The sequence below is a fragment of the Hakea prostrata genome, chromosome 10 (genome assembly GCF_041222555.1).
Source record: "Hakea prostrata isolate BN-2017 chromosome 10, UWA_Hpros_2, whole genome shotgun sequence".
Taxonomy (NCBI): domain Eukaryota; kingdom Viridiplantae; phylum Streptophyta; class Magnoliopsida; order Proteales; family Proteaceae; genus Hakea; species Hakea prostrata.
This window is the reverse complement of record NC_142609.1, coordinates 37,452,886-37,475,363: the sequence shown is the minus strand read 5'-3', so window position 1 is coordinate 37,475,363 and position 22,478 is coordinate 37,452,886. Positions and strand designations below refer to the sequence as shown.

At 37.9% G+C, this 22,478-nt stretch overlaps 1 protein-coding gene and 1 pseudogene across 1 annotated transcript in view; both read right to left on the bottom strand.

The window, feature by feature from the left end:
- Positions 1-11,243, bottom strand: part of LOC149002751 (oligomeric golgi complex subunit) — a 30,760-nt gene extending 19,517 nt beyond the window's left edge. Inside the window, exons 1-4 of the mRNA XM_089136337.1 lie at positions 10,937-11,243; positions 10,772-10,824; positions 10,232-10,379; positions 5,110-5,217 (exon numbers count right to left, since the gene is read on the bottom strand). Coding sequence (XP_088992463.1) covers positions 5,110-5,217; positions 10,232-10,379; positions 10,772-10,824; positions 10,937-11,158 — 531 coding nt within the window. The 5' untranslated portion in view covers positions 11,159-11,243. The remainder of the gene's footprint in view (positions 1-5,109; positions 5,218-10,231; positions 10,380-10,771; positions 10,825-10,936) is intronic.
- Positions 11,244-15,267: 4,024 nt separating this feature from the next.
- Positions 15,268-16,663, bottom strand: LOC149002750 (putative F-box protein At4g22030 pseudogene; annotated as a pseudogene).
- Positions 16,664-22,478: the final 5,815 nt, after the last annotated feature.

Sequence of the window (22,478 nt, the reverse complement as noted above, 5' to 3'; positions counted from 1 at the left end):
AGATCTCGGTTCGACTAAGATTTTGGTCCACCTAGTTTCCTTATATCCCATCTCTTGAGATCTTGACCTGTCTTGCTCTCTCTCTCAGTCTCTCGCCTCCCAACTCACTGAGATCATCCTAAAGCCCATGTTTTGCCCCATTTTTTGCTGGACCGACTCCAGATCTCCACCTACAACAAGTTTTAGCACATCTACAACAACAAAGGAAGATCAAACAAACTCATTTCAAAGAGATCTTCAACCAAGGTGACATTTTACCTCAAATTTTAATTTTTTTTCAAATATTATGTTCTAGAGTAGGTCTTTGAGTGGAGATTAAACATATGTTCAACATCTTGCTCTAATCTACACTTTCATGGAAAAGATTTTAATTCTCTAGTATTGATTTATTTCTAATTTTTTGGATTTCAAAAGTAAATTTTCTAAAAAATTGAAATAAAAAAATGTTGAAAAATACATAGATTATGAAACTTATTTACTTTTGAAATCCAAAAATTTAGAAAAATACATGGGTTATGAAACTCATTCTAATATATGTTAAGACTCCATTGGAAGGGCTACAACCTCATGGAGTCAAAAAAAAATTTCATGCTTGTTGCTATTTTTTTCTTCATATTTAAAAAATCAATTAAAATACTCACGAAAAATCTTCTATGAAAAAATATTTTTTTTCTTTTTTAAATGATGCTTATGATGTTGTTTATTTAAAAATATAACCATGTTTGTATGAGCATGCCGTACATGTGTTCTTAGAATCAAGTGTGGGTTTTTTGTTTTATAAACTATTTTTATATGTGTTTAACTTTCAATAAACTATTCTACTGATGTGGGAGTGTGTATTTTTGTGGTGCAATGTGTATCAGTTTAAATGACAAGTAGTGGGAGTGGCACAGAAAATGCGGCATCAAACATTGCTTTGGCAACACGGTGAGGCACTAGCTGCACATAAAAAGAAATCAAAATGCAAGTATTGCCTGAAGGTGTTGAATTCTAGTGGTGCAATTAAATTGAAGCAACACTTGGTAGGAGGATACAAAGATGTTGTCAAGTGTTCTGAGGTGTCTAATGAATTACAGCAAACCCTTGCAGCAAATCTGAAAGGAGGGAAACAGAAAAGGCAGAGAGGGTAAGACAGCAATGGGAGTTTAAGGAGGAAATCTTACAAAGGCCCTTCATGGATGTCAATGAGGAGTCCGCTAATGAGGAGGCCACAAGGAGGAGTATGGGTTGGAGTCAGTAGCTGAATGCAGACAGATGAAGGCTGCATTTGAAGCTTGCAAGCAGTCCTTCCATTTTGATACTGTGAGGCAATATGGGCAGGCTAGAGGAGTAGGTGGATCTAGGTCAGGGTCAATAGCTCCATCTAGTGTTCAGCAAAGAGGTGAGAGGAGGAAGACTAGACACAAGGAGAAGCACGCTTACAGTAGGGTGGATCCTACACTTAAGCAAGAACCCACCACCTTCAAGCAGCAGGACACCTACCAACGAACCATCCCTCACATGTTTCGTTAAGGCAATAGGGAGGAACAGGCTAGGGAAGCAATCAGCAAGTTCATGTACTACAACCATAGAACAAAATTCCCTCGAAACTTGCAAAATTTCCACCAAAATTTCCCATTTTGGGAACCTTGAAACAAAAAACTAGGGGACCGAAAAAAAATCCCAAGTTTCGATCAAAACCATCGAAATCTGTCAAAACCTCGAAACCTGGTTCAAACCAGCTAGACCAGCTGGTTCATGTGAGAAAAAAAATTCTCAAATTTCGTGGGAAACATGAGAAATTTCATGGAAACTTGAAAATTTTCATGGAAACCTGGGAAATTTTGTGGAAACTTGAAAATTTTGGTGGAAACCTAGGACTTTTTCCTACAAGTTTCGTAGCTTTCCCATATTTTTTATTTTTTTGTTTCTTTCATGTTTCCCCAAATACCTTTCCATTAGAATTTCCCTGTCCAAATTGCGTATTTCCTCAGACTGGTTATCTTAGGCATGTTGATGGCCAAACTTCTAAAGTTATAGTTGTCGATTACCTTGACAACCATAGGCATAAAATGTCATGGGATGTCTATGATCGTTGGTTGGAGGAGAGAATGTTACAGGCATGGTATTACTCGGCTCACGGATGGATCCACCGAGGCCTCCTCTTGGCACTGAGTTGTACTTTCCTTTTATTGTTAGTTACTTTGTATTTGATGTTTTGAAGTTAGAAATTATATATTGAATGTTATGTACTTAAGTAGATAAGTTTATAGTGTACTTCTTGAACAACTCTACATTGATGTTATGTACATTAAATGATATATCTACATTGATTTTTTTTAGCAAAATACAACCAATGTGTTTTTTATACTCTAACTAGCTTAAATGCAAAGTCCCACCCTAAAATACTCCTTAAAACCTATCGGAACTTGCACAAAAAAGTTCTTAGTTTCCTCGAAATTTCCCAATTTCCCACCTAGGTTTCCCATTTTCACCTAGTCAAAACTTGAGTTTCTCTCGAATTTCTTTTCTATGCTATCAACTAACGGTTATTGCATTTTTTTTTGGACAACATTTTGTGTCTTCAAAGAGCAAGAAATAGATTATTGTGGCCAGATCTAGTCGATGCTGACAACTGAGCCTTGACACATGATACCCATGAGTTGATGTGGGTAACGCCATTGTTGACTGAACTGGGAATTGAGAGTCTCTAACGCAGTTGTCAAGTGATAACTAAGCAGCTACTCATCGCCTCAAATCCAATGTTCCATAAGGGAGCACAATATATTGAAGTCCACTATAACTTTGTTAGAGAAAAGCTAAAACTACTAAACTAGGAATTATTTCTACAAGCCATGTTCACAAAGGAAAACAACTTGCAGATATTCTTACCAAGTCACATACTAGCAACAAAGTTGACAAAATTTGTGGCAGGTTGTGCATGGTTAACGTAGATGATTCAGCTTAAAGAGGGAATGTTAGAAATAACAGAATCAGGAGGGATATTGTGACGACTGATTGTTGTAAGCAAGGTTTGAAATTTCAGTCAACTCAGTCAGGGAAATGGGAAATTTTGCCGAAATTTCAGAATCTTTTTTTCAATTTCAACCCTTCATCTTGGTGGGTTTTAGGGAGGGATATTGTGACTACTAGGAGTGTTATTTTTGCCTAAAACCTAACTCAAGGTGGTGTTCTTGATTGGCACATGCCTTGCCATATGCGGGAGAAATTAAAAGTCTGGAACATGAATTTTAAATAACGTAAATATAGATATGATGCAAGAGAACACTAAGATCTTCATTAAAATGAAGGGGAAAAAATAAAGAAAAAAAAAGAAAAGGACAACAACTAAAATTCAATATACAAGTAGTCAAGTATAAGCGTAGAAGTCGGGGGCGCCCACTTTGGGGTCCCGAATGGGGCTCCTTAACAAGGTGGAAAACCAGGAAAAGGACGAGTTGAAAGATACATCCGGGCCCGGCCCAGCAGCCCCTTTGCCCCCTCCCTTTTTGGGCCTCGGTGGGGTGCTCTTCCCCCCGTCAAATTTGGGTTTCTTTCCGTCGAGCGTAGAAGTCAGTAGCACACAAATAAAACAGCATAAGCATATACCATAATAGTATATGAATGAATTACAAATTAAAAATTTACAATACCCATCAGACCTATGAATAACCTAATAATAGTTGTTGTGCCATGGTGGCTCATGTCAACCCCGTAGGCCTGCCTCTAAGATCATTGGACACACTCAGCCATGTCATTGACCCATATGGTGCTCCATACAGTAAAACACGACCCTTTATAGATAGCATCCTCATAAAACGACCAACCCATCTTAAAGAAAGTGTGACAAGGGTAAAGACTGCTGCAAAATTTCGGTGCGATTGTAGAAACTTTGACTGAAATTTCAAACTTCTCCATTTCGACCCATATTTCGTTTCGCCGTGTACCAAAACACCAAGTTTCGCCGAGATTTCACAAAACTTAAAACATTTGTTGGAAGTCACAATTTGCCCCTAGGGGCTGTTTTGTCCTTCAGCTTTTTCTGGTTATTTCCTATCGTGGTCCTGTATTAGTCAGTCATGATATTCCGTCAAAAGGTCGTGAGTCGAGACTCCCATAGCCACTTCTCTTTTTCTCTTTCATTATTACTCGTTACATGCTCAAGAAAAAAAGAATGATGCTCGGTCCATGAAAACATTAAAGGTGATCCATTTCCTCAATTCCAGTCCAATCCATGTTGTCCAAGGCAAATGCTGCAGATATTAAACATGGAAATGACAAATACAAATCCATACTTTGTTGTTGTTTTTAATTGTTTCAAAGCAGTAGCCATCACCTAATACCAGAAAGATCAACCTTGCAAAAATAGGCATACCCAGTGCACAAGGTTCATGCCACCATGGAATCTACGGAGGGTCATAATGTTTGCAGCGTCACCCAGTTTGTGAGAAGTAAAGGAGGATTTGGCTGTGGTATGTAAACCTCATAATATAGTGACTCAGTGACTACCCCCTTCTGCATGGAGGGCACCACTTTTTGTTGTCCCATCTTTTTGACCCATCAAATCTTTTATCTATCGTTCTCTTTTTACTGGTGGTTTGGTAATTTCTCACAAATCCTCTATATTGTTTATGCCACACAGGTTACATCAGAGAGAGTTTGACCGTTAATTGGAATACAGCTATATGTTAAAGACTACATTTAACCCTCATTTTTTAGATCTTCTTACTAAGACTGGTTCAAAAATCTGAAAGAAACAACAGAATGACTATTCTCTCGCTGCATAATATGTGACAATTGTTCCATCTTTTCCATTTGAATCAAAGGAATTTTTCTCCTGGGAGTATAACTCTTTGCATTTAAGATTAGGCCAAATATCGGGAAGCTTGAAAGTGATCTTCAAAGCAAGAAACAGAATTAGACATTATCTCTTCACTAGCGTAGCACCACTGACATAGAGAAAGCACACCGCAAACAAAGCATGAAATCCATGTCTCTTTGTGCAGTGTGCATGGTGCAAATTTGAGAGAACTGAGATGAGACGAGACAAGACGAGATTTTGAGCACTCGTGCATACAATCATAGGGCAAACTAACCAACCTAAGGAGGGGGAACAAAGAGCGCAAATACCTGGTGATGTGTTCTGAGCAGTATTTTGCAGTTGGCATGGATTTCTTTAACGTGAGAAAGTGCCTTAAAGAATCTTTCATCCAGATCTTCTTCCCTTAAAGCGTTAATCTGTAAATGTAAAGCCATTTGCACAAAAATAACATGAGAACAATTTTGTACCACACCTGTCAATTAAGCAAACTTTCTATTAAATGAAAAATAATGTTTGCCCTTCTAAAAGAGTGGTTGCAAATGCAAAAAGAATTAAAGGATCTGAAACTGATACACTCTAGGAATTCAGAAGCAGAATAGAGAAGCAGAAAACCAATCAGCCAAAAATATGAACAAGACACATCCACATCAATTTCCCCACTCAGCCACATTCTTTGACAAGGCCAACATATAGATCCAGTATGATTTTTGCTGAAAACAGGCACCAATAGAATGAAATATTCCTGTGAGTACAATAGTGTTGGACCTCTTCTCTTATATATTCTCCAAATCCCTGAACCTGAGAAGATATATTCATCCAATTATGGTAGATTAAATTTCCAATATTTACTAATTAGCCTCTTTGGATGAGGATAGTTTTGAGTCTTTTGACACATAATCAATCCATTAGCTCCACTTACTGAGTCAGCAAAAACAACAACACCTGGAAAGACTAGGACTATGATTGCCAAGATGATCCCATCAAAATTGTGCAAGACAGCCATAGGGGATGAAGGAAATGATTTGAGAACCAGCACATGATGGAGGAAGTGATTTGTGAACCAGCCACATGAACAATTAAGCTAATCTAGTTATGAAACAAGGTTCAAGATTTCGTTTTGTCTCAAGGTTTATGCCCAGAGACAACTGAAATCTCAGGATGTCGGCAAAATATCGCCAAAACCTGGTACAAATTCTGTCAGGTTTCAGTGCTATGTGTCCACGACTTTTATGCATTTTATGGGTCTGGTTCTTTCTGGACAACCTACTTTACACAACTCCATGGCTAGTTTTGTTAGAAAACAATCCACAATGGTCATTTGGATTTGCACACTTGGTTGTATCTATGTAGTCAAATCTGGATGTATTTTCATACATCTCAACATTCTTGAAATATAAATTCACATACACGGAAACTCTAAATCTATGTAGCACATTTAAATGATCATGTTGCAAAAAATAGTCATCTAAATAGGTGTTTGTATTCACCCTTGATTGGGCTTACTGTTAAATCCTCATGGATAATCCCAAGATTTCAACTGAAATTTCCAACATTTCGACAGAAATTTTGAAGAATTTATAGTCAACTAGCAATTTCCTTTCGCAGGTATGTTTATTTTCAAAAGACTCAAGATGACTGAAATTTCACCAAAACTTTATGAAATTTTATACCACGGTTATGAACCTTGTTCACATTATCACCACATTGAAGGAGAACCCCGGAAAGAGTATCACTATACAACCCAAATGGCTGCTTTAACAATGACAATCACACGAATATAATCCAGAAAGCCCCTAAGACCTTACAAAATTAACCTATGTCTGTCTTACAAACTCACAATGGATGAATGCAAGTTTCATCTCCCACTGACATGACATAATTCGCACATTTGAAGACAAATATGTCATAAAGCAGGCACACTAGCATATCACACTTGTCTACCTTTTTCAATATCTGAAGTAAGCAACCTCAGCTCAGCCTTCAAATTTCACGTAGGGAAAGCTTTAAGTTGACAGTATTATACTTAGGATGATGTTATAGCATGGGGCGAAGTAACAAAAATGTAGTAATATCCAGTATTGCATGCATTTGAAAGCTGATCACGCTTTCTGCTGGTAACCTTTAACATTATGTTCTCTATTATTTACACAAAAATTAGCTAGTGCAATAACTTTGGGAAGATCTAGTTGAAAGCAAAACATTGTCATCAAGGACCCAAATCTAGGGTCAATTGTTGAGGAAAAGGATAACATGAACAGAATCTTGGATATTAATAGTTTTCGTGCTTTGAGGGCTACATACTATTTGTGCATGACAACGCATGAAAATCAATATCCTCTTCCTAGTCCCTTTATGAGTATACAGGTCACAGCTAGAATAAAAAAAATTTCAAAGGTTTAGCTGAAAGCAGACCCTTTCAGCTCATTACCAATCCAAACTTATCATTGACTGATGAGGCAAAGGATAACATGAATAGAATCTTGGATATTAATGAATTTTATATTTTGGTAAATACATTCTGTAAAGAAAATTATGTAATGCTCTTCCAAGTTCTTTATGAGTTTACAAGTTCCAAGTATTGAAAAACGTGTCCTTGAGCCCAGGCATTCAACTTGAAGATTTCAAGCTGCTCAAGAAATTGTTCCATGGATTAGTAGAGCTAAAGTTGAAAAAGCCAGTCAAGCCATCTATGACGATTCAAAACAACATGAGCCAAAGTTTGATATATTTTATATATGCTTGAATGTATCCAAGTTGTTTATTATCATCTTCTAATATCTAGATGATCCTAGGATGCAGTGATCAAGGGCCCAAGCTCAACTAATCACCTATGGGCCTAATATAAGGTGGCTCCTAGGTAGACTAATGCAACTGGACATAACTGGTTAACACCTATCATGAACAAGTTTAAAGTATCACACCATATTGTACTGTTATTGACGTATTAGGCGACACTTATCTGATGCAGCACAATTCGAGATGGAGTTCCAAGCGCATGAACTTTTGGTCTACTTTTTTGAGGATCTTAATTGCCAAGAGAAAACTGATTTGAAGGGAAAATATTTCCCAGAATTATCTGCTAATTGTTTGCTGCTCATGCGAGCCCACAGCCAGCTATTTTGATCAAGACTAAAGTTGTTTTGCAATAACAAGACTCTCAGTTACTGTTCATGCCACAGTGACAAATGTGACATGGATAATGTTTTTATGGTGTTTTTCCTTGGTTAATTTTATGGGATAACCATGTAAGCCGTTTTTCAATCCAGGTAGGATACTTAAGATTAGTTTTAGATAGTTTTAAATTGCTAAGAGTCCTAGAATGGTTGTTTTCTTATTGGAGTATGCCACTTTTATTATTTGAACGCTTGTAAGCATCCTATGTAACTTTATTCCCGGGGATGGTAACAGGGTTGCTGACCACCTGGTTAGGAGAGCCACATCCATTCCGGGTAGGACTTGTTGGTCGGGTTCCACTCCATGATCGATCTTTGTCAAGAGGTCAACACATGTTCTTCCCATGCTCCTAAATGAAAGTTTGTTTACCCAAAAGAGTAATCATCCAATTGAAAAGGAACAGGAAAAATAATAAAAGTCAAAACATGAATTAAAGCTTTAGCCTTTTACACTCCGTGATCAATCTTTGTCAAGAGATCAACACATGTTCTTCCCATGCTCCTAAATGAAAGTTTGTTTACCCAAAAGATATAATCATCCAATTGAAAAGGAACAGGAAAAATAATAAAAGTCAAAACATGAATTAAAGCTTTAGCCTTTTACATTTGCAGCCCCCCCCCCAAGCGCCCTCTCTCCTCTCTCCTTCTTTTTCCCCTTCTTCAAGTATTGATGCTTTTCAGTTTTTCCCTTCTTCCCCCATCTTCTTTATACTTCTTTCTCCATTATTCCGTCCTTCATTATTATCAGTTTACAAGGCAGCAAAACAACACGGTGTAATGTCTCTTGGGAAAAAATAAATTCCATATTCCCCCTCCCCCCCCCCCCAATCACAATGTATCCGCCAATACGATACAATATAAGCAATATGCTCAATATGCCCATTATTTAGTTTAAAAATTATTTAATTAGTATCATACCGATGCAAAATGTATAGTCACGGCCAACACTAAGTGATACATGTTGCATTAATACAATAAAATACAGCCCAGATTTCAAATCTTCAATTACATTTTTAAAACGTACCAAATCACATCAACATGTATCACACCTTATCAAGCCGCATACCCTACCCATTACCATTCACCCCATAGTTTGAATAAATCAACTAGCATAAAGGCTTCAAGACACGATGAGTAATCCCCTAATCATGTCGTCATTGATGCCAAGTTTATCTCCTTCACATCACCCACTCCACATCCTTTTTCTTTGATAAGCTCAGATGCAGTTTCCCAATAAACTAATTATCCCTCCTTGAATCCCCATTTCCCAATAGAAAGCCTATATTAAATTCTCCAACTGCAACAAAATTTGATTGAAACCCTAAAAAGATAAAAACATAAAATAAAATAAAAAGAATTCAGACCACCTCGACAAATGCAATCCCAATTCACTGGGGTTCACTTAAAATACCGAATATACCAAAGTCAATTTACCTCAGGCTGATAGTCACTTTCCATCTAACAATTCCCCCACTCTTTCCAAAAGGGGATCCCAAAGTTCGGACATGGGGTTTCCCCCAAGGAAAATCACAGGAATGTGGAAAGTCATTCCTACAGAGTCTATAATCTATGTGATCCCAAACTTTGCCCAGCTTACCCTCCAAGGGGAGTCCAGCTCACACCCTCAAGTCTTTGTGTCCTCCCAAACTCCGGCAAGGTTTCCTCCCAGGAGTAAACCAAGCACATGAAGAACCAATTTGATGGTGCAAACCAAATTTGGTAGCATCTAACCCAAAAATCCCAGTTTCAGATTGGAGAGACCTTTCCTAGGGTCATAAACAAAAATTCCATACACTAATGACTGATGCGGAACTCAACCCCCACCCATTTCTGGGCATGGAGTGAACTCATTGGATCAGCTTCCTCCAATTCAGAAAACTATGGGCTCCCACATGACCAGTGGGTGACAACCCGCTAGAATAATCTTTGACAGCATCCAACTCAAGACTCTACGCTTCAGGATAGAGATGGGCTGAACAAGATCAAAAGCCCAACTGTTGAACACTGGCCCATCTAATGCGTGATTATAGTCCCCTCACATTCCTAGCCATTGGTGCACTCACTCCATCAAAGTTCCCCTCAGACAACACAAATAGATATCAAAATATAATTTTATATTATTATTAACTCTCTTTTTTTATAATATATGACAAAGTTAACAAAGGTAATAGAGAGAGACAACCACATCAGAAACCAAAAGAAAGTGTCCAGTAATATCCTAGTTCATGGTCTCTGCCTTCAAGTTGTAGTCACATACCTCATCATTAGAAAGTTGGTAATCCCGAAGGAAGCAAGACACAATCTCTTGCCTTTGAGTAGTGATCTCAAGTTCTTGTTTGAGCCTCTCTGTTGTACTAATGATATCTCCCGTGCTGGCATTACAACTGCTCAGTGCCTTGGCAATTCTGAGAAAACGCAAATGTCAAGTGACACCTTAAACTGAAATTTGTGGGTGTTTAGCAGTCGCACAAAACGAGCTATCAGCAAAGCAAGAGTAGCCTAACCAAATGCTTATATCTATCAGAAGAAGTTCGCTGTCACTTTCAAGTGAAAGTACGGCGATCAATGCAAATTATTGATCTAAAACCAAGAATTGAGATATCTTGAGCTAAGATTTAGCAATTCGATTCAAAATTAAAGACCCAGTTGTGCAACTGAAATTAAATATACCGTATCCAACTTAATCCATTAAGAGAAAACCCCGTATTCCCACCGATAGATTTTGGAAGAAGAGACGAAAAATGATCGATCACTAAAAATGAACCCAAAGAAAGAGGAACAGGTGAGGATAACTAACTTGTCGCAGGAATCGGCCAATGCATTAACTTCTTCTTCCACTCGATCCAAGGCCTAACCACCAAAAGAAACTAAAAATCAAACATTGGGGTCAGAATTCACAAGTGAGTGTGTGCGCGCGAGAGAGAGGCTGAGAGAGAAGAAACGATAGAGGGAGGAACTTTACCTCTTGGGCAGCTTTGGATGAGAAGAGGAATTCATGGTTGATGGCGAGGGATCGCTTCTCGATGGTGGATCTGAGGTTCCTGCGAGCCTGAGGAGTGTTGTCATTGTAGAAAGTGGAGAGTGTATCAAGTGATGCCAACAGATCAGGCGAGTCTGTCCTTGACTCCAACACCTTCTTGAGCTTCCTCGACAATCCTGGTGCAAGCGCCACTTCTCCTCCCATCCTCCCTCTCTCTGAATCTGCTCTGGTCTTCAACAGCCGCTTCTTGTATCGGAGGCCGATTCAGACACCGACATATCAAAGCGGTTATGGCCCCAACCCAACCGGTTCCATTTAAAAACCCAGAATATAAATCACCAGTATTGAGTTTTTTTTTTCCTGTGGGTACCGAAAATGAAATGCCGCCACAAGAGTTAAATCTATGACCTCTCCACTGAAAAGTATGGATCTTTACCGCTCAACCAATCTTGCATTGGCAAAAAGAATTGAGTTTTTTATGGGTTCCACCCTAATACCACACTTTAGTGTCCTAAATTATAGATTAAACAAGTTGCATACTCTTAATATTACATCCAAAATTCTATTAGGGCCTTGTACAGAACCGGAGATTTCAAACTCGGACACAAATGGAATTTACCCGTTTGGTGGTGAACCGACATGAAATCAGAGCCTTTTACCAAAACGGATCGGATTTATGGGAGGGTGAACCCGAGTTTCACTTCTACTATAAAAACATTAAACATTTGACCATGCTCTTGTTTTTTGTGTCTTGTTTCATTCCAAGCTTTGGCTCCCGTTTTTTTGACCTGCTCCTGTTGTCTTGTTTGTTTGAGTTTTGTCTCTGCTCGTACCGCCCAAGTCATGAGTAAAATGATCAAATTACCGTTATTATGGTATAATGACCATATTACCCTCTATTTTAATTTTAATATTCAATTACTCAAATACTTTATTGACGATAAATTACATAAATACCCCTCATACATCTTATTTTAAATTTAAATGTTCAATTACTCAAATACCCTCTTGAGAGTAAATTATCAAACTACCTCCATACACCTCATTTTAAATTTACAAGTTCAATTACTAAAATACCATTTGGAGGATAAATTACCTAAATACGTCCATCGTTTATTCAGTTATCGTCTTCACTTGACCCTCTTCTTCATCCATGTACACGCTCTCTTGCTCCCTCTCTATCTCCACTCACTGCAACTACCATATCCATCAACGACCACTGCAACTCACCACAACAAGCTAGGGTTTAGCTCCTCACTACCTCATCTACTCCGATTACAACCACTGCAACTCTATCATTACTTGCATCCCTCAGCAACTCCGGCATCTTGCATTTGTATGCAACTCCTCGTCTTGCATCCCTTTGCAACTCGCTAGCATCGTTTCTACAACCTATCAAGTCTTAAACAATCACCACCACTAGATCAAAGTATAAGGTATGATTAGGGTTTTTGATTCACACCAAATCACACACATTTTTTCACAAGCCTTGGGTGACATTATGGTTGCCCACATTCAACCATTAGCAGGCAACTTAGGGCGCCCCGACGCCCACATGGTGCACACAAGGTGTTCGACCATTTGCCTTTGTAAGCACCATGATATGACCATGCATGCCCAGAGCCCCACATTGTGCACCCCCATGTTGGCCCATCGCCCCCTCCCCCAATGCCTATTGCTCCCACACTCACGCTGGCCCATTGCCCCCCCAACCAATGCACCCGTGCTGGCCCATCACCCCCACACCCAATGCAACCATGCTGCCCCCATCACCCCCAAACCCACCTTAGTGAACTGTAAGGTTGTATTCATACTCGTATTATTTCTTGTGTGTCTATTTTTCAGGTGAGACATTTGTAAATTGTTTTGTTGTATTAGTGTTGTTTTATTTAATAGTGGACAAATTTTGTTTAATGTCATAATAAGAAACATAGTTTAGGGTTTAGGGTCTAATGTGTAGTAGTGGACAATGTTCTCTAATGCATATGTTGAGTTTATGTTTGCATAATTAATGCATATGTTGTCTAATGCATAATTAATGCATATGTGTCTCTTTTTTGTGATTTGGTGTGAATCAAAAACCCTAATCATACCTTATACTTCGATCTAATTGCGGTGAGTGTTGCAGTGGTGACGACGAGTTGCAAAAATTATGCTTGTGAGTTGTAGAGCGATGCAAGCTATTGGAGTTGCAGTAGTGAGTTGCAGAGGCATGCAAGCCGTCGGAGTTGCAGAGGGATGCAAGTAATGATAGAGTTGCATTGGTCATCGTCAGAGTAGATGAGAAGGTGAGGAGCTAAGCCCTAGCTCGCGGTGGTGAGTTGCAATGGTCGTTGCCAGACATGGTAGTTGTAGTTGGTGGGGAGATAGACTAGCATGAATGAAAAAGAGGGTTGAGTGAAGACAATGAGTGAATAGGCGTATGGGGGTACTTTGGTAATTTACCTTTAAGAGGGTATTTGAGTAATTGAACCTGTAAATTTAAAATAAGGTGTATGGGGGTATTATGTAATTTATCATCAAGAGGGTATTTAAGTAATTGAACATCCAAATTTATGTTGACGGTAATATGGTCCTCATAATATAATCAAGGTAATATGGTCCTTATACTATAATTAGGGTAATATGGTCAAACTCATGACTTAACAAAATCTTAGATAAAATTTTAGGAGTATTCAATTGGTAATTTTAGAAGTGTGCAATATGTAATTTAGGGCACTAAAGTGTGGTACCTAGAGTTTAAGCTCCACTAAAGTTTGCAACCAGTAAAAAAACTCAGAAAAGAATAAAAAAGCAAGGGATGTGCCTTAATGGGTTATCAACCCGTAGAAAAACCAAATCTTATGGACATGTTAACGAAATGAGCTCAAGGCTTTGACCTAAGCTTTACCTAAGCTTTTACAACTTGGACTCTTTCGTTTGTTGTTTTCATTTTTTTTTGGGGTAAGATAGGCACTTTGGTTTGTTGATTCCGATTAACAACATAGTATTTGTCTTTGACTTGTTAATAGACACTTTCGTTTGTTGATTCTGATTTTTTTTTGGCCAAATTTGTTGATTCTGATTAACAACATAGCATTCGTCTTTGACTTGTTGACAACGGTTATAATTAAGTAACCGGTTAAAGAATTTGAATATAGGCAAATGCTGGACCGAGTCATCTTTCTTGCACCTTGGAACTCTTCAAGGTCAATAGTCAATTGATATATATTTTTTTCTTTTCAAAAGTCAATTGGTCTTCGAGTTTTGAGAAAAGATATTGGCAAACACAATCTTCAATTTTTGGGTTTTCTTGCCATCCTTAGGTTTACACCATAAACTTCAATGTAGAAGTTACGTTCCTTTACTCACAAGATGGAGGATTATGCTCCTTGCATATTTTTTAATTATCATACATATAAGATGAGACTCTCTTATAATTATTAATAAAATTGACTATATAGTTAGAAATGGGTCTCCTCTTAAATATATAATAGAAAAGTATAAGAAATGCACAATCCTCCATTCATCGGGATGGAAGATCTGAACCCTGCATCAGTTCATGTCCTTATTAAGATTACATTTGGAAATTAAAACAGACAATCAACAATGTTGTTATTCTAGTTTTCAGATTTAAAAGGAGGTAATAATTTTTTTTTGTTTAGTCTATGAAAAAACAAATGAGTTGAAAAAAATGGATGTCTGGATAAGGAAATAAGGGACAAACGCAAAACTCTTCTACATAGTTAGGGACAAACACAATGATGAAGACTCTTCTACATGGTCAAAGAGACCTAGGCTGTTTTGGAATTCCTTGGTTCTTTAACACATTGGCCAGTCATGTTGATTATTCTTCTTCATGATACAGGTTGAGCATATAATGATGGAGTTCGGAGGAAATCAATGCATGAAAATATGGTTTGTGGAGGTCTCATGGAATTTTTATGTGCTTGTAATCTGCTGTGTATTTAGATATAGACAATATTCTATAAACGGTTTGAAATTAATTAGTGATTTTTCCATCTTCAATCACTGAGATGACAACAGTTGTGGACCAAGGAGGCAAGGAAGGTCTTAGGCCATGCATACGAATAGGAAGAACATCTTTATCAGAGATTCTGTTTTTGTTAATTGATTTTCCTGCTCACTTGTCGCGAACTTAGAAGCAAGAGAGACATGTATGTAAGAATAAATAATTTTTCTGTTAGGTTGTCTCAAGTTCACAATGAGTTAATCAAGGCCTTCTCTATATATACATATATGTTACCCAAAGTCTGTACAAGACTGCATTTCACAAGATTAATGGAGATGATGGTTGATTATCTATCGTTAAACTAGAAAAGCTTGCTGGCAAATTCTTCAATGGATTCTTCATGTCTTATAGAAGAAGAAGAAGAAGAAGAAGAAGAAGACGCGAGATCCCTGAGCTCAGACAAGCTCCTTCCCAGTTGAAGAGCCACCTTCATTTCAAACAACTCCCCATTCTCTCTCTTGTCTACTTCCTTTTCCTTCAAGGTGGATATGATAGACTCTTCCATCAGCCGAAAGAAACCAGCATTACTCCTGTACATCTCAAACACCATCCCTACTTGCCCACCATGCTCCATTGTGTTCGCTATGGCTGCAAGAGCTCCTGCAGTGACTCCCAAAAACACTGCCCATGACCCATGATGCTGGGACGCTGATCCTACTAAAGCAGATCCCACTGCAGCAATGCCTGTAAGTAGAGGCCCAGAAATGGCTAGGGTCTTATTAACTTTCAACGCCAACTTGCTCAGCCTCAAATACTCCTCAGTGTCCTTTCCCTTCAGCACACCAACTATTTGTCTCATTTCCTTTTCCAGTTTTGCATTCCATCCGTTGCTTCCCTTCCTTTCCCTGTAGCCACTCTGATGCGGTTGTTGTGGCCACCACACTGCAGGCTCTACTTTCTCAGGGAACTTTTCAAGCATTGCTCCAAGCAGGGGAAGAGGGTAGGCCCTATCAAGAGCCAAGACCTTGTCCATGGCATCTTTCACATCCTTTGCAGTGGGAGACCCAATTGCAAGTGTTGTTTGGATTTCCCTTTGGAGCTGCTTGAACAGTCTGGCAGCATTTCGCTGCTCTTCAGCTAGTTGGGAAGGCTGGATCTTGTTCATCACCACCAACATCCCCGTGGCTGCTGAATATAAGAGAGTAGAAGAGAGCTTGAGAGCTAGAAGAGGTGCTCCTATGCCATAGGTGGTGGCCGCCAAGCCAACCATAGTTGCGGCAGTTAGGGTGATGGCATTAATGGACGTAAGAAGGAGGTGGTTCCAGTTATTCCTCTGCTCTCCGATGTTGTTGTGCATCTCTACTCTATCAGCAACTGCTTCCATAATAGCGTAAAGCTCTGCAACCACCTTGGAATTGGAATTTAGCTGAATATCATTTGTGTTGCGACTTGGGTTTGATTCTGTAGTGGTTGTGGTGGTGGTTCCGCTGTTGTATCCACTTCTCAAGTTCAATTCCTCCACCAAGTCTCTTTTTGGGAACCTTGGGAGTGTGAGTTTACTTGGCCGGAGTTTAGGAGTCTGAAGCGTTGCTTCAATCCGTCTGCTTCGACGACATGAAAAAGAAGAAGAAGAAGAAGATGTGAAACTAGAAGCTTGACAAATTGCAGCCATGTTAACTGAAATGAATGATCTAATTTTTCTCGCTAGCTACTTCTTGTTGTTTCTGGATTTGGGTTTCAAATACTTTGGCACTAAAACACAGGTTCTGGGGTGATTGATGATATTAGATACCTGTTATCGTAGTATTTATAGAGGGAAGCACAGGAGGATGGAAGATTGAATTGACCTGGTTTAAGCTCTTTGAACGTGTTGACGAGATGGGAATGAAGGCTAGGACCTGGCTTAGACCCTTGATAATTATCAACTTGCACTCTACGGACTACGTTTCCAACGGTAATAAAATGACCGGTTAAGAACTGAACCACACAACAAGAATAAGATGACTCCGTCATGCATTCATGTGTGGCTGTTTGGCCTGTTCTCCTTCGTTATATTTCCAAGCTTTTGAACAATTCAATGCTATTTACAGGACCCCAAAAAAATAAAAATAAATAAATAAAGATTAAATATAGGATTTTTCTTTAAACCTAATAGAAAAACATTTCATTTTCTCTCACACACAAGAAGTTATTTAATATGAGTGAGACCAAGTGGCCATGTCTTTCTTTCTTCTTCTTCGTCTTCGTTTTTTTTTTTTTTTTTTTATTTTTCTTTTTTAAGTACTATTTTGAAGTATTGCTTTTACAATAGGATAAGATGATAAATTTATCATGCTTATGTGTTCTAGTATGGTCTTTATGCCTCCCTAACGCTTGTTGATTCTTTTATATATTTTATTTTTGGGACAAACAATTTCTATATATTGAAGATGGGGGTATTATATAATACATCATCAGGCATAATCAAACCCATAACCTGTTCAAGAGGTGTTGGTCTTACCAACCAACCCTGGCTATGGTCATATTTGGTCATTGTATGCTCAGTTGCAAAGAGAATGGAAAAGAGAATGGAAAAGAGAATGGAAAAGGGAAGTGAAGTAATAGGAATTATTTTTCATTTCACGTTGTTTGGCTACCAAACCAAGTTATTTGGTTGGCTCAATGTAAATTTTTTAAAATTTATAGATCAACCTATTTTATTGTAAGCGCCATGATTATCTTATTCCATGACACAAGACTCCTAACACGTAGTATTGCATTGAAAACATTGCATGCCGTGTCAAGAGAACCACACTTAATGTATTTATTGATTGCATTACAAACAGACATGTTCATGTCTATTTGTTCACTCCCCATGAATTCATGGATAGTCTCGTCTCTTGACGTTTGTAATTTCAAGTTTGCGACGTGAAAGGTGGAGGCACCAATTGGTTTGCTTTTGGCTTCCAATGCTCTCACTGAAGATGTAGAGTCGAGAATCGAGAATTGAGATTCCTTGGGTTACTAATTTACTTGCGTTTTTGATAAGTAAATCAAAACTACATTTTCATTTGAAATGTAAATATTTTTTTCATTTTTTTGGGGGGATTGAGGTTCGCTCATGCTAGCTTACTCACACTTCGACTACATCCTCAGGGAGGTAATTGTTACATATAATTTAAATATAAAGTGAGGCTTCACCCCTGACCCAGAGGGAATTCAAACTTTTGACCTCCTACTTGAAGGTGCTGATCTTTCACCAACTGAGCAACCCTTTTGAGGTTGAAATGTGAAAATTATTCTACTACCCGATAAAAATAGTATCCTAACAATCAAAGACCTAAAATTATTTATCCTAGGAAATAAGTTTCACTTTACATCAAAATATTAGTATTTCCCTTGCAACCAAATGAAATCTGTATTGAGTTGACACCACTTGTGGGTACGCTTAAAAGTCATGTATTATAAGAAGAATGGCAAAGAGTGAAGAGGGGAAAAAAAAGAAAAAAGAAATTCAACCCTCCCACATACCTTGGATATAGCCATCATTAAAAGAAACTAACTTGGTATAACTTGATATAACAAATGGTTACCGTTGGTGAAATGCCATGTCGGCATTTTATATCAATGCTACATCAGCCACCATTAACTTTGATGATAACAAACACAAAGTCGTAACGTCTATTTTGAGTTGTGTGTGCCTATTTCAAGATAAGAGCAAATGGATCAAATCCAACTTAACACTGGATGCTCAAGTCAAAGTCAAGGCAAAGATCAACTCAAGATGTACATAAAGCCGAAGTTAAGATGAACATGAAGAATACAGTACCAACTTATACTCTACGGACTACGTTATCAATGGTAATATAACATGATGCGTCCAAAATCTGCTCAGCCCTTGGATCTCCACGTGATGTCCTGCAAAACGAAAGCGTCAGATGTGGCCCGACCGCTGGGGTCGGGAGTCCACCTCCGAAGGCTAAGTCAGTTGATGAACTTAATCACAAACGGCTTTGCTAGAAGCACAGAGCTAATGAATGAAGAAACGGGAAAGGTGATCTAGATAGCAGAACGCTGATAGTTTAGGTCTATCAGTATGTATCTGAACCTGAGTCTCAGATAGTATTCTTTTTGATCGATTGATCCGTCCCTCACCTTGTATGGTAGTGAGGTTTATATAGAGTGTACCTTCGAATCTCCTTCGTTGGATGCACTCGAGCCTTCTTCGGGTAGTCGTTGGATTTTATCAATGAGATCCGTTGAGCGATAGACTTCTACTAGTTTGGGCTAGTAGAGGACTCCTAAGATAACCGTTAGGTTATGCGATAGTTATCCCTTTGATGATGATTATCCGCAGTCGTCAGTTTGAGTTTGCTGTCATCAGGGTGATCACCCTAATCCATAAGTAAGATTAGGGCACGCTTGCAGCCGAATAAGCTTTCTTCTTCAGCAAGCCATCTTCCGGATCCGGTTCGCTCGGGAGCGATTCGGTTTTCTCCGTCTCGACCGGGGTCGAGGGTCGGACCAGGTATGAACCCGGTCTGATCATAAACTCTCCATATCATAACAACTGGTTAAGAACTAAACCAGGCAACCAGAGGACACTGTCACGCACTCATGTGTATCTGTTTGGCCCGTTCAATTTAAGTTTCAGTAAAATAGGAATTTTCTTTTAAAACCTAAAAGGAAAAAATTTCATTTTCTCGAAGAAGCTATTTGATTGTGAGTGAGACCAAGCGAACATGTCTACATACAATGAGTGTTATCAAATAATTTTGTTTGGGTAGTAGAATTTTGAAGTAATCAATACTTTTAAAATAGGATAATTAAGATGATGAATTTGTCTTGCTTATGTGTTCTAATATGGTCTCTATGCCCTGCTTGCTGTTTCAGATGTTCTTATATTTCATCGTTGTGTGTATATTCAGTTGCAAGGAGAATGGGAAAGGAAGTGAAGTGAAATGATGGAAATTCTTTTTTATTATTATTATTATTATTATTTTTTTAAAGTTGTTTGGTTGCAAATGGAGTAAAGTAAAATTAATTTTACCAACTCATTTGGTTGGCTCAAAAATTGACGTTATGTAAAATTTTTAAAATTTATAGATCAACTTATTTTATTGAAGATATTTCCTGGGTTGTTAATTATTTTTTTTATAACTAATACAAACTTACTTTTTTACTTTTTTATATTTTTTATAAGGGATAATTACTATTGCCCCCCTGTACTTTGATTTTATTACTAATGTATCCCCTGTATTTTTCAAAATTACTAATTCAACCTTTAACTTTGTCTACAATTACTAATGCCCCCTACTTGTTAAGTTCCGTTAGTTTACTGATGATGTGGCATCTCTATATTTTTTAAAAATCCCAAAATACCCTTTTACTTATCTCTTTACTTATTTACCCTTTTGTCAAGTTACAGTAGTACCCTTAATTAATTGTAGAGAAAAAAATAATCATAATCTGTTTTACTCTAAAAAAAAATCATCAAAATAAAGAAATAATGATTGAATAAAATTGAAATAGAAACCGAAGAGGGGGGAAGATAGAATTCAACTCAAATTTGGAAACTAAATATCACCTACTTCGTTAATTCCTTCTCTCGCAATTCCATCTCTTGCAGGATTGCAACAACCTACAACTCTAAGAGGAGCAAAGCAACATCAGACGTGAAAATTTACTGCAGTATCTAAGTTTAGTGAAGCCAAGATTTCTGCAAATGAAATATTAACATTTTATGCTGAATTACTTTAGGAGAAAAAAACAGAGGAGAATCTTGTTTTGGGAAGGATTGTGTTGGAAATCAGACCTCAAAGTTTTAACTCATTCATGTCGATAAGCTAACTCAATCTTCTCTCCTCCCCTGTTCTTTATTCTTTACTAGTTATATACTGCAACAATGGTGGTAGAGGTGAGTTTTATTGAAGATATTTTAGTTCATAAAGCTCTGTAATAAGTGTAACGTCCCTTACCATTTGAAACTTAATTAGTCTCTGAAATTAATTTCTCTACCCTGAAGTGGGTAGAATCTTCACTAACCTTCTTCTGTATTTTCTTTTCCCTAGTTAAATACCTTTGTCTTTTATTTTCTTTCCTTTTTCAATGTACCTTATTTCTTAAAAACCCCCTCCGTTGGTTATTATTTCATGATACTTTTGAAGTTCGAAGGATGACGAAGTGATTTAACCTCATTTGATTTCAACGTTTCTTCTTGCGTAATCCACCTGTAGTGAAGGTGGGAAACCAAATCGAATTTGAATTTGAATTCAAAATAAATAAGTTTAGTGAAGGTGGGAAACCAACATTTTTTTAATTCAAAATAAATGAAGTTAGGGTAAAATTGACATTTAATTTGGTTTTTATAAATGGGGTAGTATTGTCTTTTGATTTCTTAATTTTAATGAAGGACAAAGTAGACATTACATATTCAAACTTAACGGCTACTTAACACCGTTATAAGGAAGGGGGGCAACAGTAATTTCGTAAAGAACAGGGTTTTATTAGTAATAAAATCAAAGTACAGGGGGGCAACAGTAATTATCCCTTTTTATAATTATATTTATGTGGGTTGAGGTTTGTCTGGGCTAGCTTACTTGTGTTTGACTACATCCTCACGAGGTGTATTGTTACATACAATTTAAAAATAAGGTGGGGTTTCATCCCTGACCTAGAGGGGACTCAATCTCTTAACCTTCTACTTGGAGGGGTTGGTCTTTTGCCAGCTAAGCAATCTTTTGAGGTTAAAATGTGAAAATTATTCTACTATCAGAGAAAAATTATATCCTACAACCAAACGCTTAAATTATTTATTTATTTATTATTATTATTATTATTTTTTTTTTTATAATTTTGGATGTTGAAGACTTGCTGTCCTTGCAGAGTGTCCGAGCTTTTCCTTTAAGCCGGTTTCAACACGATATGATGCCAAGATCATTGAGGAGGTTTAGAAGATCCAAATTAGAACTCAGAGGCACATAGTCATTTTGGGTCTCCCCAACCTGGTTCCTGCTCAAACTTGGATCGCTTGAAATTAATTTCAGTGCTTGATCCTTCTTGCTGATTTCCATCAGATAATCGTCAGCTTCCACAACTGACTTTCCTTTATCCAGATTTTTCTTCTACACCAAAACGGGTGCTGAAGCCTCATGTTCATTGATCTCGATGCCTTTATTTTCAGATGCAGCAGAAGTGGGCACCCCACCGTCAACAAGAGGAGTCAAAGGGGGAGAGTTGGTTCCTTTTTCCTCAGCAAGCACAATTTCAGCTAGAGGATCAGAATCACAGATTTTGTTTTCTTTACTAGTTTCACCAAACAGAGTCTTGGTAACGACATCATGGGTCGAGTGCACTCCCGCACTAGTAGCTGCATGTTGTTCCAATGCAGCAGCCATTCCTTGGGTTGAGCTTTTCTCCATTTGACTTTGCACACCGTAGCGGGGCGAATTTATCGGCAACGGGGAGTCAAATTTGTTGGAAGATGGGTTTGTTTGCAGAAGGTCGGTGTTGGGTTGCACAGGATTGGTTTGTGATTTTTTCCTTTGGTTAGAAAGATTTGGGTTATGAGGAGTTGGGTTTAGTGGGTTGAGT